The 17,648-nt window shown below is 37.5% G+C and overlaps 1 protein-coding gene across 1 annotated transcript; it reads left to right on the plus strand.

Annotated features, from left to right (window-relative positions):
• Positions 1-55: 55 nt before the first annotated feature.
• On the plus strand, positions 56-16,507 carry LOC140160754 (transmembrane protein 185A-like). Its single transcript, XM_072184054.1, is given in 8 exon segments — positions 56-284; positions 3,428-3,604; positions 4,493-4,739; positions 6,288-6,371; positions 7,560-7,736; positions 13,676-13,799; positions 15,884-15,987; positions 15,990-16,507. Coding segments are annotated over 8 exon segments (1,095 nt in total). The 5' UTR covers positions 56-228; the 3' UTR covers positions 16,116-16,507.
• Positions 16,508-17,648: the final 1,141 nt, after the last annotated feature.

Below are 17,648 nucleotides of genomic sequence, written 5' to 3' on the forward strand. Positions count from 1 at the left end.
AACTACTGTAATCATCCAAACAAAAACAGAGTAGAGTTTTTTTTGAAAATATTTTCAATATTAATCTCACCAAAATAAATATCATTTCGTTTCAATAAAATCTGCAAACACCAGTATCATAAATTTTGTGATTTTTATCACTGAAAGAAGAAATTAGGGCATGGATTTTGTGTGAAAACTACGCCAAACCACCGATTGTATAGGCTCAAAACATTAACCACAACGTCAATGTGGAGTCTAATAACCATGAACTTGAAGGGCTTGTTTCAAGATTTTAATCCAAGGTGAGAAATCAATCGTATGCATGCCGGCATCACTGGCATAAATAAATAATTTAGACTTGCATCAATACATGCATAGACATATCTGTATCTGTAGCAATACTGCTCAACGCTTCAAGTGAAGCCAGACGTGCCCATCCCATACCACAGCGGGAGGTGAAGCCCCGTATCCAAGGTGATATTGACGGGGTTACTAGGCGCGGAGAATATCGCATACATGTCTGACGTGCTCGTTTGCGTGATTGCTACGCCGTTATCGCCCGCGTCAAATGCGACATGTTCCGTAGACACAAACATATCTGCTTGCTTGCGTCCGGGTATGTGTCCTTGTCAAAGTTGTTGCTAAGCAGTGTTGGCTTCACTACGCACAGTGTCAACACCCTGTATTATAAATATTTTTTTCCATACAGCTCATACTCCGTTGAAATCAATATTCTATTATTAGTCTAGGACTAGGTTGGGATCCCTAGGCTTAGTGAATCAGTCAGTTTCCCACACGGGTACAGGGCGTTAGTCCGACATGCTGCTAGAGTGACACTCCGCTAGTTCCAGTAACTGTAACTTGGTATCTTTATTTTAAACATTATGACATTATCGGATACCGAGTTACAGGTCGCCATATTAGATTTTGTTTCGCAAATAAGCTTATACTGGCCATTTACCGACACATGACCAATTGTCAAAAACTTAAAATTCTTCTTTCTCTAAAGCACATAAATAACTTATGTTAATGTAGTCCAGAAATCTGCAGAAACTCCGGCAAACTATCCGCATATGGATGTCTTGATATGATTGTTTAAAATGGTATATTTTTATGTTTTTTTCCACGTTTTTTGAATTTTGATCCCGCTGTTTTATGTGCTGTTTAACATGCTGTTCATCGTTCCCATTTTATAACGGTCGCTTCTTGAAACTTGCCGTCAATCATAGATGAGAAAATAATAAAAACCATTCACCAACTGGCAAAGTCCATCATCATCTGAAAGATGAAGCACAAAAAAATGGCACAATCACATGGGCACGATCGAACGATACAAAGCACAGGAACTTTGCCTCTTATTTATCTGATTCGGACTAGCGGCGAGTCGGACTGTTGCATTGGTTTTCATTTTCGGACTAGCGCAGTATTTTTCATTTTCGGACTGACACACTATAGGGAATTTGTGTAGTCGGACTAACGGCGTGTCGAACTAGAGGCGTGTCGAACTAACGGCGTGTCGGACTGAGCGGTGCAGTCGGTGCACCCTTCCCACACATGCCCAATTCAGCTTCACTCTTGCTTCGAATTTGCATAGTTAAGCATTCGATGCTAGAGTACGGTACATGTACATTTCTATGGTTTTTCGGTCACACAATGTTGACATTTTTTGCAGCGGATGTTATTTATTCTGTTAATGTTGAAATTTGGATGAAAGTTATTTCGATGAGTCAATATCTTTTGAGTAAAATTTGCCAATTTTGAACAGTCTAAAAATTTTTGCAATTTTAGCAACATTTTTGATGTGATCCCCCATCATGGTCCCTGTCAACATTTTTTATGCAATATTACTTCTAATTTATAATATAATATTATTGATGTATTCCTTTATAAACTGCATTTATGTGTTGTATTGTCCTGTTGTTTAATATGCCTGCGGATGTTTGAGCCTGGTCATGTACCTTCTCAACCCTCCTGACTGGCCTTAAATGTATTCTTTTCAATATATCTGTTTTATGTGTATTATGAATAAAATTGAAATGTTAAAAAAAAAAAAAAAAAAAAATCTGAACTTCCATTGCTCTACACGTGTCATGCTTCAGCGAATCCGACTAGATTTTGAATGCAAAGGTCTCTAAGCCTCAAATGTAAAGCTTTATCGGTGAGCAAATTTATGGCTAGACTTCTCGAGCAAAATTCATCATGACCGTGTCATTGTCCATGCAATAATGTTCGCAATAAACATTGTATCGCGATCATGATAATGGTATGCAATCAGCGATATTTTGATAATATTGTGTCTGCTCTGCAAATACAGGCAGTGCATTTTGAGGTGTGCGATCACACATTACTGCATGCCTTAATTAAACCACTCAAGTCCACTTTGCAAATTAAAGACTTTGGTCAGTGCAATTTTCCATGTTGTAATGCCAAATTCTAAATAGGTCTCCGATCGCTTCAAAGTTCAACGCTATGCTTACAGTGAAATACCATACCGTACCACATTTGTGAAAAAAAAAAAAATCTGGTGTGAAGTTTGTCATCATAACTTGGAAAAAACATTAATTATGCATAATTGCAGATGGGGCTGCACAAACAGCAGCCAAAGTGTACATAAATGTGAAAGTATGAACATGGACAGGACAGAAATGGTAACATCACGTAGGCCTACTGTATACAAAAAAATGTACGGTAGTAAACTAGTGAATTTCCTTCCAAACATGCAAATGACAAAATTACCCAGAAGTGAGCATAACAAATTTGACGGTTTCCATGCATGAGTATTAATTGAATACCTGAGTGGAAGAAGGGCCCAACTCCCAATTTTTTACGAAAATGAGTTAGACCCATCATTTTATTGCCAGCAGACTGTTCTTCCTTGTGTGTGAAAGATGAACCAAAATCCACGCTCTAAATAGTCTTCCATGTACACTTAATCATGGTTTTCATGGAAGAAAGGCCCAACTCCATGGAGTTGGGCCCTTCTTCCACAAATATTGGGTTAAAGAGGAATTTTTTTGTTCATCCATGAAATCTGCGGTTCACTACAATAAGCTTTTTTGCTTACATATTACATGCTTCTACTTGTGCAATTAATGGATTTCTGTAGCTATTTATAACACATCTGCTTACAGAACTGGTACTTGCAGTATATTAGTGGAAGAAGGGCCCAACTCCAATTCGTATTAAGACCTGTACCGTTGCCATGGAAACATATATAATTTCGAATGTATATTGTATGTTCACGTATTGAAGGTCCCCTGAAGATGAAAACATTCTGTCTGTAAAACCTTTCAAAATATTAAGTTTTTTCTTAATATCTCAAAAACAGTTTTGATGGAGTTGGGCCCTTCTTCCACTCAGGTATTCAATTTGGTGAAAATTCTTACAATTAAGCATCAGTCACAAAAAATAGATTCATGGATTCATTTAACATTCTCTCTTACAGTAAGTTCTTGGTGTACTCGTGTTTACTGCTGTTCGCCTTTTTATTTGCTCTACGCCTTGATGGCACCATCAGCTGCACATACTGGTTGGTATTCTTACCGCTGTGGTTTTGGAAGGGTCTGGTCATATCGGGAGCTGTGGTTGCTGGCTATGTGTGGTGGAGGCATCCAGAGTTCAGGTAAGAAAGGAGCCAGGGCTCAAAATAGACAGGCTGCAGGGTGATCAGCCACTGTATTTCACAAAATAGCCCATGGGTGGGAAAATATTTGCCAAAATGTACACTTTTGGTATATGACAACCTGGATGAGAGCAGCCCATTATTTGCATGATGTGTGCATTGATTGTTAAATAGCGGTGAGTTCCAAATTATGTTGCACTTTTGCAGAGTCCTTTTATTTGTAACTAAAATTACGATGTTTGTAATTAAGGTGGCCCCACAACAAAGGATGGTATATATAAAGAATGTTGACCTTGATAAATCTGCTAATAAAATGTCAGTCAAAATATGGGAATAAGGTTTGCAAATATTTATACACCCACATTTTGTATGTGGGGGCCAAAAATTAAATATCATTGTGAAGACATAAATTTATAAGCTCATTAATTTGGTCAGAAATGTGATAAAAACATTTGAGGGCCATTTGGGCAATTGCATTTGAAATATTAGGCCCTCATCAATATGTACTGGCCCTAAATGAAATTGTAACCTTATAATGTTGCCCTGTTTCAGACATGCAAATAAAACAACAGGGTAATGCTATACTTCGGTGAAAAAAATCCATAGGTCCTGCTGGCTTCAGACAAACGTCTTGGCAGGCTTGCGGTGATAGTCATTTCCAGCCCTGAGTGTGTTTAGACCAGCAGTTCTTTAGAATTTTACCAAAGAACTTAAAAAGCATAGTGAGATTGGCAAGGTCTGGATGTATTTTGATACACAAAACTCTGCCCTACTGCTTAAGTTTTGGTTAGAACGGGCTGAAATGAATTTGCATATTTGGTGTGAAATGTTGTGGGTTAAATTAATCATATGCGCGCCTTGCTTATATCACTCTCAATTCCATTGCAGGATTGAAGGAGAAGGGTATGTGGACATGAAAGCTATCATCATTTGCCTGGCACTCAACTCACTCCTCTTCATATTTGAGATCTTAGCATGCGATCAGATGAACAGCGTGGGCAATGCACTAAGCATGTCATCATACAGGTATCAAGGACGCCATCTATGGCTCATTGTATTTATGCCGTTGTTTTTGACATCACCCGTTTCCATCGCAGCATGTGTTTGGGGTTTCAAACATGATAGAGGTTTAGAGGTAAGCAAAGTTAAAGCATGTGGGTACACTAAAAAGAATTCTTATATGAAGTTTGATTGCAAGCAACTACCCAGTACAAAACATACATGTATACATTGTATGAAAGTCAAATGGAACTTGGTCGAAAAATGTGACATAAACTATACACCAACATGCCCCGGTCGCCACCCTTAGTGGGGCGCCAAATTGACCAATTCAGCATCGATTCTACGCCCCTCTAAGTGATAAAAGTCAAAATTTTTGTGGGCTTCGCGCGCATTTCAGTACAAAATCAATTAAAAGAACATTTTTTAAGACCGATTTATATTCAACTTCTAGTAACCAAAATTAATTAGTGGTAGGCCTTAATTGTCCAGAATCCGCGCGCAATTGTTTCAAAGAATTGGGGGGTAGGGGCACCAATTTTGTTTCTTGCCCTGGGCGCTACCAACCCTAGTTACGCCACTGAGCCTTTGATTAGTATTGTATCAGGGTCTAGAGTTGGGTTTGTTTGTGCATTATATTTTTACCATACCAAGTGCCTGTTTGAATCCATAATTTACTATGTGCTGAATACGGTGAAACCTCATTTAACACAAAATTTCCAGGCTCTCTGATTTTAGTTTTTGTAATATCAGGTCACTATGTATAAAGGTATATGTTCAGTGGTGTGCGCAAAGGGGGGGGGGGGCAGGTGGGCCATTGGCCCCCCCCCCATTTTTGTTGGTCATTCGAGGGGAAAATGTTAAAAACATCAAAATTTGGGGGGGGAAAACATTAAAAACATCAAAATTTGCTCCTAATCAGACTCCATTCGGGGGAACTGAACAACCTGGCCCCCCACTTTCAATGTGCTACGCACACCACTGTACATATGTTTGAGAGTTAAAAACCAATTTGGGTTATCAGATTTTGTGATAACGAGTTTCCATTGTAGAATGGTTCAGGTCAAGTATGTCAAAAATGCACACAAAGTTTTAGTCTTTCTGGACTCCAAAACCCCTGGCTCAACAACTTTCAGAACAAGGACAGTGCAATATGTAAAAGATCAGTTCTTGTGACTTGTGATCGACCCATTTTTATACAGATTAGAATTTTCTCTTAGTATTTTGCAATGATGTTACAGATTCAACATTTATACAAGTTGTGATTTCTGACGATGCTTCTTTTTTCTGAAAGCAGGATATTCTTATATACATAGGTATAAGAAATAGTGATTTTAAGGATATCTCTTGCACTATTTGACAATGTCCTTTTGCATCACTCTTCCCGATTATCATCTTAAAAAACCAGGGCAAGTCTGGATCACACAATGCTATGCAGTTTCGGCAAATGAGGTGATGTTGATGTTGTGATTCAAGTAGCCAATCAGAACCCCACTTCTGTGTTTACACTGTAAACAGTGCCGAGTCGGCAGAATACTTGTAGTGCGGAAAGACCTTGCTGAAATGTATAGTCAAAGTAATTTTGATTGGTCCATCAAACCTTGAGATCATAAAGTTTACAACTTTAAACAACAAATTACAATGTAATACAATGTATCTTCCTTTTTTTTCCTTTCCATAACAGCTTGAAGCCATGTGTTCTATCAACATTTTACAATTCATCTTCATAGCATTAAAATTAGACGGATTTATCAAATGGAGTTGGTCGGTAAGTGTTTGCCTATAATGTGTGTATGTATCCACATTCAAACTGTGGAGTTGTGCATATTATACACATGTGTATCAGTTGTTTTAGAGCCTTATTGCAACTGTACCAAGCTCTATAATTGGAGCTTCAAAAACATTGTCTTTGAGCTGTAGAGAGGTGGGTATAACACCTCCAATTTGTGAGCACCTCCACAGTAAGGTGATTGTGCTCATCAGAGCATAAACTGTATCAGCAATGTCACTTACTCTAAAATGAGTAAAAATTTTACTTGAAATAAGGCCTGGCAGCCCGAAGTGTCAGAATTATTATTAGGTCTTCAGTAAGCCCCGGCAAAAAACGCAGTCTCGGTTTTCTCGCCGCAATTCTTGCTATTGAGTAATTATCTCGCTTTTATAAGCAATAAAACAAGGTGTTTAATGACGTAAAAACTTGTGAAAATCATTGAGTTCCATGCCGTGTTGACAATTCATGTCATTTAAATGCACTCACCAGTGTGTAGTTTCAGTGCAAATGTCAAGGTAATTGAATACTAAATTGTAGTAGTTTATTCCGAGGGGGGGCACTCCAACATTGGAGGTGACGCGTATGTAGGACTGTTAAGACCCCCTTTTTCAGTGTCGCTGTCACCCGAAGACCCCTATTTTTTCATTTGATCTGTCACCCAAAGACCCTTACTTGTTCAATTTTAACAGCAACTTTCATTTATCACTTATTTTGAAAAAACAAAGAAATTTGAAGCTATTTAGAACTAGAAATTCAATTTTCGAAGTTTCTGTTGCGCTCTTTCGGCTCTCACCCAAAGATTCCATTTAAAAAAAAGGTCATGTTCTCACCCAATGACCCCATATTTTTTACATTTGGCAGTGATTTTCCGGGAAAATCTTGGTTTTTAAAGCAAATTTGGGGTAAATCTCGCTTTTTATTTTTTTATATCTCGTTTTTTGCCGGGGCCTAGTCTTCAGGCTTAAGGTTAGGATTAGGATATGTGTAGTTTTAACTTCATAGTGTCAAGAATAAAAGGTATTTATTTGTGTGGGATAGTGCCACACAAAGTGAAAGTGAATCCTTTCTCAGTAAATCCTTAAAAGGTATGGTAGGTCTGGGTGTATTGTCTATATAAAATGTTATAAAAAAATTTGATAACCTGATGAAAAAAATGTAAAAATCTTGTGATTGCTATTCTTGCAGGTTGTATTTATTCCTATCTGGATACTGATGTGCCTACTGTGTCTCATAGTTCTATACTACATTGTGTGGTCAATACTAATATTACGTGCTACAGAAATCATGGCAGAGCAAAGAAGAGCGCACCTCATGGCTGCATTTACTGCGATGGCGCTTGTCATACCATTGTTAACATTTGAGGTAAGCTATATGTTTGTGTGATGTTAAAGGTCCGTAACCCGATCGACAGCATCATCCCCCCGATATTTTTCATTGTTGATGAGGTTTTGGTATCACATAATAGATACTATTTTTCTCATTACTATCCTGAAATTTGACGCCCCAAGTCCGGAGAAATCATGAAAAACATTTGCAAGAAACTTTGCAGGCTACCAATTTCTAAATACTAAAAGTACTTCGGATTTCTGGGTAGGGAATTATGAATGAATAATCAGTCTCCTCAACAGCTACTTTTGTTTTGCGTCATTCACATTCTGTGAAAAGAGCGAACCACACTAACTGCTGAGGAGACTCCCCGGGAGACTCCAGCTTTACGGTGGTAGTATAATAGCTCCAAAAATTCCAGGTGGTGGCCGCATTGCATTCTCTAAATTCAGTAAATTTTCATCGTCAACCGTGTAATTGAATGGGATTATTTTGAAATTTTAAAACGCTTGAAATATCACAAACAAATAGGCCTATGTTGATAAATAATATAAATACAAGCTAAAACCGTTGGGGTTCGATAATGAATGCAGTTTCACAAGTTGCCGGCTCGATCATGTCATCCGCCGCCTGAAAAATTCTGTCATGGACGAAGCGGGATAAACAGCTCAATTGGTTAGCGTGTTATGTTTTACCCATGAGGTACCCGGTTCAATATGCGGTAACAGTTCTCTTTTCCTCTCCATTTTAACCCAAAGTTTTTTACATTCATTTGAAATGTACATATTCCAAGAGGAAATATATTTTGTTTCCTTTTTTTTTTTTTTTTTACGAAAAAGAGTTAAAAACAAAAAAATCCGTTCAATACGTGCATTTGCAGCATTGTCGTCAGGTCTGTTTTGTTTTCGCCGATAATGGCATGGCTATTGCCATCATTTATACACAAAAATATATCATGAACGAAAGACAAAACTGGTTGTGGTTAGTGGTAGGCCTATTATAATTATTAAAACTAGTGTCACAACTTAGCATTTGCTTAGTATCGGAACGTGACTAGTGGAGCTTGATTGTCATGTCAGTGCACCACGCACCCACGGCACATGACGAAGGGAATTACGGCACATGTTGTTGCTTGCCTGCCCAGAATGCAATTCACGCATACCAAGGTATTGGATTGCGAATTTTGCTATTTATTCACATTTACGCTGAAAATACTCTCGTTTTTTCACGAAGCAGCATAAAGGGGACGATATTTGATATTACTATGTAGTTTTAAAGACAATCCATATCCAAAACCAATAGGGTTACTCCCCCCCCCCCCTTTAAGGAAATGTCAAATTCTTGACATGACATTTTTCTTGTCTAGAATATTCCTATTTATACATAGCATATTTATTGTAATAAATGGCCCGGGCATGCAATTTTTGGAAAGGGGAGAAACAACCTGTGTCGCACACTAGAACACTTCTATCGTATTCTCTCTAAATTGACGTCCCATTTTTTCTTCAAAGAAAAGGTGACCCAAAATGCAGAAATGTCCATGGCATAGCATTATATTGCGTGGATAAATCCCATTCTAACTTTAACATCCAATTCATCGCCACATTATGTAGTAAAATGTTTATATATAAATCGCATTCTTGCATGACAGATCTAATTTCATTGTATTTATGGGTCCTGCCTTGGAGTTGTATTTAAAACGGAAATCATATTTTGCAAGTTCCCGAAGTTGTATTTGGAAGTTTTAATAACCCCCTAATGATATGGTAGAGTTGATTATATCCTTGTATTATTATACATGTGTGCTTTTTTTAATTTTTTATTATAAAACAATTACTAATTGTTTGCTTGTTATTTATTTGCTGTAGATATTGTTGGTGAATAGACTGGATGAAAGCAACCTGTACCCATTTGTAGCTGTGTTCTCTCCATTATACATCTCACTCTTGGTGCTAATTCTTTGCTTGTTATTTATTTGCTGTAGATATTGTTGGTGAATAGACTGGATGAAAGCAACCTGTACCCATTTGTAGCTGTGTTCTCTCCATTATACATCTCACTCTTGGTGCTAATTGTTTGCTTGTTATTTATTTTGCTGTAGATATTGTTGGTGAATAGACTGGATGAAAGCAACCTGTACCCATTTGTAGCTGTGTTATCTCCATTATACATCTCACTCTTGGTGCTAATTGTTTGCTTGTTATTTATTTTGCTGTAGATATTATTGGTGAATAGACTGGATGAAAGCAACCTGTACCCATTTGTAGCTGTGTTATCTCCATTATACATCTAATTGTTTGCTTGTTATTTTTTTGCTGTAGATACTGTTGGTGAATAGACTGGATGAAAGCAACCTGTACCCATTTGTAGCTGTGTTCTCTCCATTATACATCTCACTCTTGGTGCTAATTGTTTGCTTGTTATTTATTTTGCTGTAGATATTGTTGGTGAATAGACTGGATGAAAGCAACCTGTACCCATTTGTAGCTGTGTTATCTCCATTATACATCTAATTGTTTGCTTGTTATTTTTTTGCTGTAGATATTGTTGGTGAATAGACTGGATGAAAGTAACCTGTACCCATTTGTAGCTGTGTTCTCTCCATTATACATCTCACTCTTGGTGCTAATTCTTTGCTTGTTATTTATTTACTGTAGATATTGTTGGTGAATAGACTGGATGAAAGCAACCTGTACCCATTTGTAGCTGTGTTCTCTCCATTATACATCTCACTCTTGGTGCTAATTCTTTGCTTGTTATTTATTTGCTGTAGATATTGTTGGTGAATAGACTGGATGAAAGCAACCTGTACCCATTTGTAGCTGTGTTATCTCCATTATACATCTCACTCTTGGTGCTAATTGTTTGCTTGTTATTTATTTGCTGTAGATACTGTTGGTGAATAGACTGGATGAAAGCAACCTGTACCCATTTGTAGCTGTGTTCTCTCCATTATACATCTCACTCTTGGTGCTAATTGTTTGCTTGTTATTTATTTGTTGTAGATATTGTTGGTGAATAGACTGGATGAAAGCAACCTGTACCCATTTGTAGCTGTGTTCTCTCCATTATACATCTCACTCTTGGTGCTAATTCTTTGCTTGTTATTTATTTGCTGTAGATATTGTTGGTGAATAGACTGGATGAAAGCAACCTGTACCCATTTGTAGCTGTGTTCTCTCCATTATACATCTCACTCTTGGTGCTAATTGTTTGCTTGTTATTTATTTGTTGTAGATATTGTTGGTGAATAGACTGGATGAAAGCAACCTGTACCCATTTGTAGCTGTGTTCTCTCCATTATACATCTCACTCTTGGTGTGCGTACCAGTATAGAGCTATTACTTATTCTTCACTTGTTATTTATTTGCTGTAGATATTGTTGGTGAATAGACTGGATGAAAGCAACCTGTACCCATTTGTAGCTGTGTTCTCTCCATTATACATCTCACTCTTGGTGCTAATTCTTTGCTTGTTATTTATTTGCTGTAGATATTGTTGGTGAATAGACTGGATGAAAGCAACCTGTACCCATTTGTAGCTGTGTTCTCTCCATTATACATCTCACTCTTGGTGCTAATTGTTTGCTTGTTATTTATTTGTTGTAGATATTGTTGGTGAATAGACTGGATGAAAGCAACCTGTACCCATTTGTAGCTGTGTTCTCTCCATTATACATCTCACTCTTGGTGTGCGTACCAGTATAGAGCTATTACTTATTCTTTGCTTGTTATTTATTTGCTGTAGATATTGTTGGTGAATAGACTGGATGAAAGCAACCTGTACCCATTTGTAGCTGTGTTCTCTCCATTATACATCTCACTCTTGGTGCTAATTCTTTGCTTGTTATTTATTTTGCTGTAGATATTGTTGGTGAATAGACTGGATGAAAGCAACCTGTACCCATTTGTAGCTGTGTTCTCTCCATTATACATCTCACTCTTGGTGCTAATTCTTTGCTTGTTATTTATTTGCTGTAGATATTGTTGGTGAATAGACTGGATGAAAGCAACCTGTACCCATTTGTAGCTGTGTTATCTCCATTATACATCTCACTCTTGGTGCTAATTGTTTGCTTGTTATTTATTTGCTGTAGATATTGTTGGTGAATAGACTGGATGAAAGCAACCTGTACCCATTTGTAGCTGTGTTCTCTCCATTATACATCTCACTCTTGGTGCTAATTGTTTGCTTGTTATTTATTTGCTGTAGATATTGTTGGTGAATAGACTGGATGAAAGCAACCTGTACCCATTTGTAGCTGTGTTCTCTCCATTATACATCTCACTCTTGGTGCTAATTCTTTGCTTGTTATTTATTTGCTGTAGATATTGTTGGTGAATAGACTGGATGAAAGCAACCTGTACCCATTTGTAGCTGTGTTATCTCCATTATACATCTCACTCTTGGTGCTAATTGTTTGCTTGTTATTTATTTGCTGTAGATATTGTTGGTGAATAGACTGGATGAAAGCAACCTGTACCCATTTGTAGCTGTGTTATCTCCATTATACATCTCACTCTTGGTGCTAATTGTTTGCTTGTTATTTATTTGCTGTAGATATTGTTGGTGAATAGACTGGATGAAAGCAACCTGTACCCATTTGTAGCTGTGTTCTCTCCATTATACATCTCACTCTTGGTGCTAATTGTTTGCTTGTTATTTATTTGCTGTAGATACTGTTGGTGAATAGACTGGATGAAAGCAACCTGTACCCATTTGTAGCTGTGTTCTCTCCATTATACATCTCACTCTTGGTGCTAATTGTTTGCTTGTTATTTATTTGCTGTAGATATTGTTGGTGAATAGACTGGATGAAAGCAACCTGTACCCATTTGTAGCTGTGTTCTCTCCATTATACATCTCACACTTGGTGCTAATTCTTTGCTTGTTATTTATTTGCTGTAGATATTGTTGGTGAATAGACTGGATGAAAGCAACCTGTACCCATTTGTAGCTGTGTTCTCTCCATTATACATCTCACACTTGGTGCTAATTGTTTGCTTGTTATTTATTTGCTGTAGATATTGTTGGTGAATAGACTGGATGAAAGCAACCTGTACCCATTTGTAGCTGTGTTCTCTCCATTATACATCTCACTCTTGGTGTGCGTACCAGTATAGAGCTATTACTAATTCTTCACTTGTTATTTATTTGCTGTAGATATTGTTGGTGAATAGACTGGATGAAAGCAACCTGTACCCATTTGTAGCTGTGTTCTCTCCATTATACATCTCACACTTGGTGCTAATTCTTTGCTTGTTATTTATTTGCTGTAGATATTGTTGGTGAATAGACTGGATGAAAGCAACCTGTACCCATTTGTAGCTGTGTTCTCTCCATTATACATCTCACTCTTGGTGCTAATTGTTTGCTTGTTATTTATTTGCTGTAGATATTATTGGTGAATAGACTGGATGAAAGCAACCTGTACCCATTTGTAGCTGTGTTCTCTCCATTATACATCTCACTCTTGGTGCTAATTGTTTGCTTGTTATTTATTTGCTGTTGATATTGTTGGTGAATAGACTGGATGAAAGCAACCTGTACCCATTTGTAGCTGTGTTCTCTCCATTATACATCTCACTCTTGGTGCTAATTCTTTGCTTGTTATTTATTTGCTGTAGATATTGTTGGTGAATAGACTGGATGAAAGCAACCTGTACCCATTTGTAGCTGTGTTCTCTCCATTATACATCTCACTCTTGGTGCTAATTGTTTGCTTGTTATTTATTTGCTGTAGATACTGTTGGTGAATAGACTGGATGAAAGCAACCTGTACCCATTTGTAGCTGTGTTCTCTCCATTATACATCTCACTCTTGGTGCTAATTGTTTGCTTGTTATTTATTTGCTGTAGATATTGTTGGTGAATAGACTGGATGAAAGCAACCTGTACCCATTTGTAGCTGTGTTCTCTCCATTATACATCTCACTCTTGGTGCTAATTCTTTGCTTGTTATTTATTTGCTGTAGATATTGTTGGTGAATAGACTGGATGAAAGCAACCTGTACCCATTTGTAGCTGTGTTCTCTCCATTATACATCTCACTCTTGGTGCTAATACCAACATCATTTGGTCAGAGAGGAGGAAATCATTGTAAGTTACATACTCCAGTTTCAGGTCCATTTTACAGTCTAGATTTTAAAGGCGAGTGGTTAATCACTCGCTAGCATGATGTTAGGCGAGTGGTCGAATCACTCTCTAGAATAGGCGAGCTGTTAACTTTGTAGTTGCGAGTAATGCCTTTACACTGGAGCTGCGTGCATGCCATTTATTCAACAATCATAATAAAAACACTGAATTAACACCTCTTATGAACTCAGCTGCTTCTTATTTTAAGGCATAACTACAACACTCGTCATGCAGGTGATATCCATATTGAGCAAACCAACACGTGCCTTGCATATAACACCATCAGAATCCAAGGTGCATTACTTTGGAATAATTTACCACCAATCCTGAAAAGCGCACCTTCGGTAGCTGTTTTAAACAACACATGAAAAAACATCTCCTTGGAAAATATTTGCCAAGTGAATCGTAATTACATTCATGTTTCATTACTACTTTAAAACGGTCTCTCACTTCTTGCTATCAGGTCAGCTTTATGTCGGCACCCTAATTTGTTGGTACATTATTTAGTTTACCATCAGTTTTATATTTTCCAATTATGTATCATTTCACTCCAGCCTTGTGGCCATAACTGCTTGCTTTCACTATCTCGTCCATAGGCACTCAGTGCACGATTTTGAGTGAAAATTGTACCGAGCGTATTTTATTTTTTGGTTAAATGTTGTATGTTGTAACTTTAGTCCGAGGGCTGCAGTCTGCGTTTAGTAGTGTCCTCATCCATCTCATTGACGTTTTCATAAAAATAGTAGCTTTTTCCATTATATTATTGTATATAAAATACATCATTATTGTATCTCATTGTAATCATAATTATATTGTTGTATAATGAATGGATGAAATAAATTGATTGATTGATTGATTGATTGAATATAATATTATTGCATAAGTAAAATTAACTTTTGAAAAGCATTCAACTGCATGTAAAAAAGTGCTCGACTCCCGGGACATTTCTTGTCATGAAATATAATTACCAATATGAAACACGCACTGTCATGACCGTTGGCACTCTTTCTTTCGTTCTCAGGGATTAAGAACAGTTTATTACGATAAACGAATACATTAAAAGTACTGAAACTTGGATGTAAATTGGATTCAATTTACTGAGTGATCGCAGCAAGCAATGTTTAGTGTCTATGGCGAGTGGAAAAACGCTTACTAAAAACTGAGTTTGGGTGAGCGCTCGCCTCAAACGGCAAGGCCTGATTTTAGTCTCTCCTAATTTAGTCCTAAATCTATTCACTCTGCCGGAGGCAACTTTATTTATAATCACTTTACTTTCCAATTGCATGTAATAGAACGTTTTGCTCAAGTTATTTCAGACCTGTAATTTTGGTAATGGAAGGTTATGTCACAACAACAGATTTCACTACCATTATGTACATGGATGGATATGGATTTCTGGATTTTTGAGGATATTAATTTGCATAAATTACACATATTACCATGTGCAACATAATTAGCATAAATGCAAATTAATATCCTCAAAAACACAGAAATCCACATCCTTCCATACACATATGGTAGCGAAGCCTGGTGGAAGGATATTTACATACCGTATTTCATCAAATAAACGCCCCCGGGGGCGTTACATTTTCCCAAGGGGGGGGGACGTTTATTCAAGGTCAATTTTAGAACGATAATTCCCGTTAAAATCATTAGGTAAACTTAAAACTCACGACGAGCTATGAACTAGAAACACTGACTTCTGGTTCACTTCCGGGTTTCCAATCGAGATTTTCGCCAAAAAGTGACGCTTATATCGACCATGGGGCAACTTGGTAAGCTTACTACACAAGATAGCATGTAAATATCGGCATTTTTGAAATATCTTGGTTGAAAAAAGTGGTGGGGGCGTTTATTTGAGGGGGGGCGACTATTTGACGAAATACGGTATTATGATATTCCACACTAAGTAAGATTCTTTGCCAGTGTTAAAAATGAGGTGTGTCATAGGATAGATGCATACATATTCAGAAGTCAGAAACAGAGCTTTTAATTAATTCCCCCCAAATGTTTGTTAAGCCTAATTTACTTGTCATTATCATTTTCAGGGTGGTTTGGTATCCGCAAGGACTTCTGCACCTTCCTACTTGGCGTCTGTCCATTCCTTCGGGAATACGGAAACATCTCATATAAACTCACGGAAGTCGAAAATAGTGCACGCAAGCACCAGAAGAACAAGAGATGGAGCGAGAACCCTATACTTCACAATCCATCAGAACTTTCTTAGATAGTACTCCAAAACCAGTGGTACCTGTTGTATGTATAGAAACACCGGATTGATCCACCTGTCAAATTAATGTTATTTATGACTGTAACACAGACTGATCATTGCCACATGTTGTGGTCAGTAACACCAACAGCCTGTGCATATTGTGCAACCATAAAGTATCTGCGAATACTGAAGTAGATAAAACAATATGCAATGACGTACACCAGGTAGCCAAATTTCAATGTTTGTAATATGCGCAATATTGCTTTTACACATTAATATCCTGCCATGCAGATTATGCCAAAACCTTGAATTCTATGTAGCAAGACTAGTGTAAGAAGTATTCCAGTAAATTGATGGATGTTTTCCCAACACCAAGAAAACAGAAAATAATCTGGTGGGTATAATATGTTGCCTTCTCAAACAACCAATGCTGTACAGAGGTGTAAGTCTTCCGGAAATTCCCGAATTCGAAATGTGGCTAAAAAATCCGAAATGTAAAAAAAAAACACCAATTTTTTAAAATTTTTTTTTTTAAAATTTTTTTTTTACATTTCCAAGATTGGATGATTTTTTTTGAGGGGGTGATACCCTGCAACCTATTCCCCGGACAAACCCCCTTGCACTTCCGGAAATTTGGCGAGGTGCTCGCCTTTGGCTCGTGCATATGTTTTTCAGGGAGTGGATCGTTACCTCACACCTCTGGCTGTAGTCAAGTCCATCTCATCCAAGTCCGAGTGGAAGTTTTGAGTCCCTGCTATGGAAGAGTTCAGAGAACTTCATTCTACTTTTAAATTTGGAATCTTTTTGTAAATGATTACAACTCTTGGTCACCTAAATTGTATTCCTAACGTGACTGTTTTATGCATTAATTTTGGATACTAAATCTCATACTGCACAACTCTCTTCAGTATAATGAGCCGTTTGATTAATTTTAGTTGATGACTTTCGACCTGTGATATCAGAACTGGATCATACATGTACTTCTACTTCTCTGTGATTCCACTGCCAGAATCCATCAGTTTGGGCATTCAACTCAAGGTCCTCTGGAACTTGGAAGTGATTGTATAGATATCAGAACCGAGGATGGTCCCCTTCTCCTTTCAAATAAACTGGCCTCAAAAAGAAACTTATAATTTTTCACAAGGTCATATCTTAAAATCCTGTCCATAAAATGAACAAAAATTGCACACAGGATTACTTTAATACTCTACTTTAAACACTGGTCAGTAACCAAACAGTTGTCCAACTGACACAACGGCAAAATGCACTGACATAGAACTGCTTCCTGGACCACATTCACAGCCCAATAATTGGCACCCAACACAAAAAATCTGTGAGTAAATGGAATAGTGTGGAACAAGACCTGTTTCTTGAACAAAGTGTGTGAAAAGCAGAAGCAGCCCCGTTCCACACTATTCCACTTACTTTTTGGAAATAATCACCTGTGTAAGGATCTTGTACGCATTTTCACAGATTTTTTTTGCTGGATTCCAATTATTCGCCTGTGAATGTGGTCCCGGAAGCTGTTCCGTGTCATGGCATTTTACTGTTATGTCAGTTGGACAACTGCTTGGTTACTGACATGTGTTTAGAGTAGAGAA

The sequence above is a fragment of the Amphiura filiformis genome, chromosome 9, assembly GCF_039555335.1.
Source record: "Amphiura filiformis chromosome 9, Afil_fr2py, whole genome shotgun sequence".
In the NCBI taxonomy this organism is placed as follows: Eukaryota; Metazoa; Echinodermata; class Ophiuroidea; order Amphilepidida; family Amphiuridae; genus Amphiura; species Amphiura filiformis.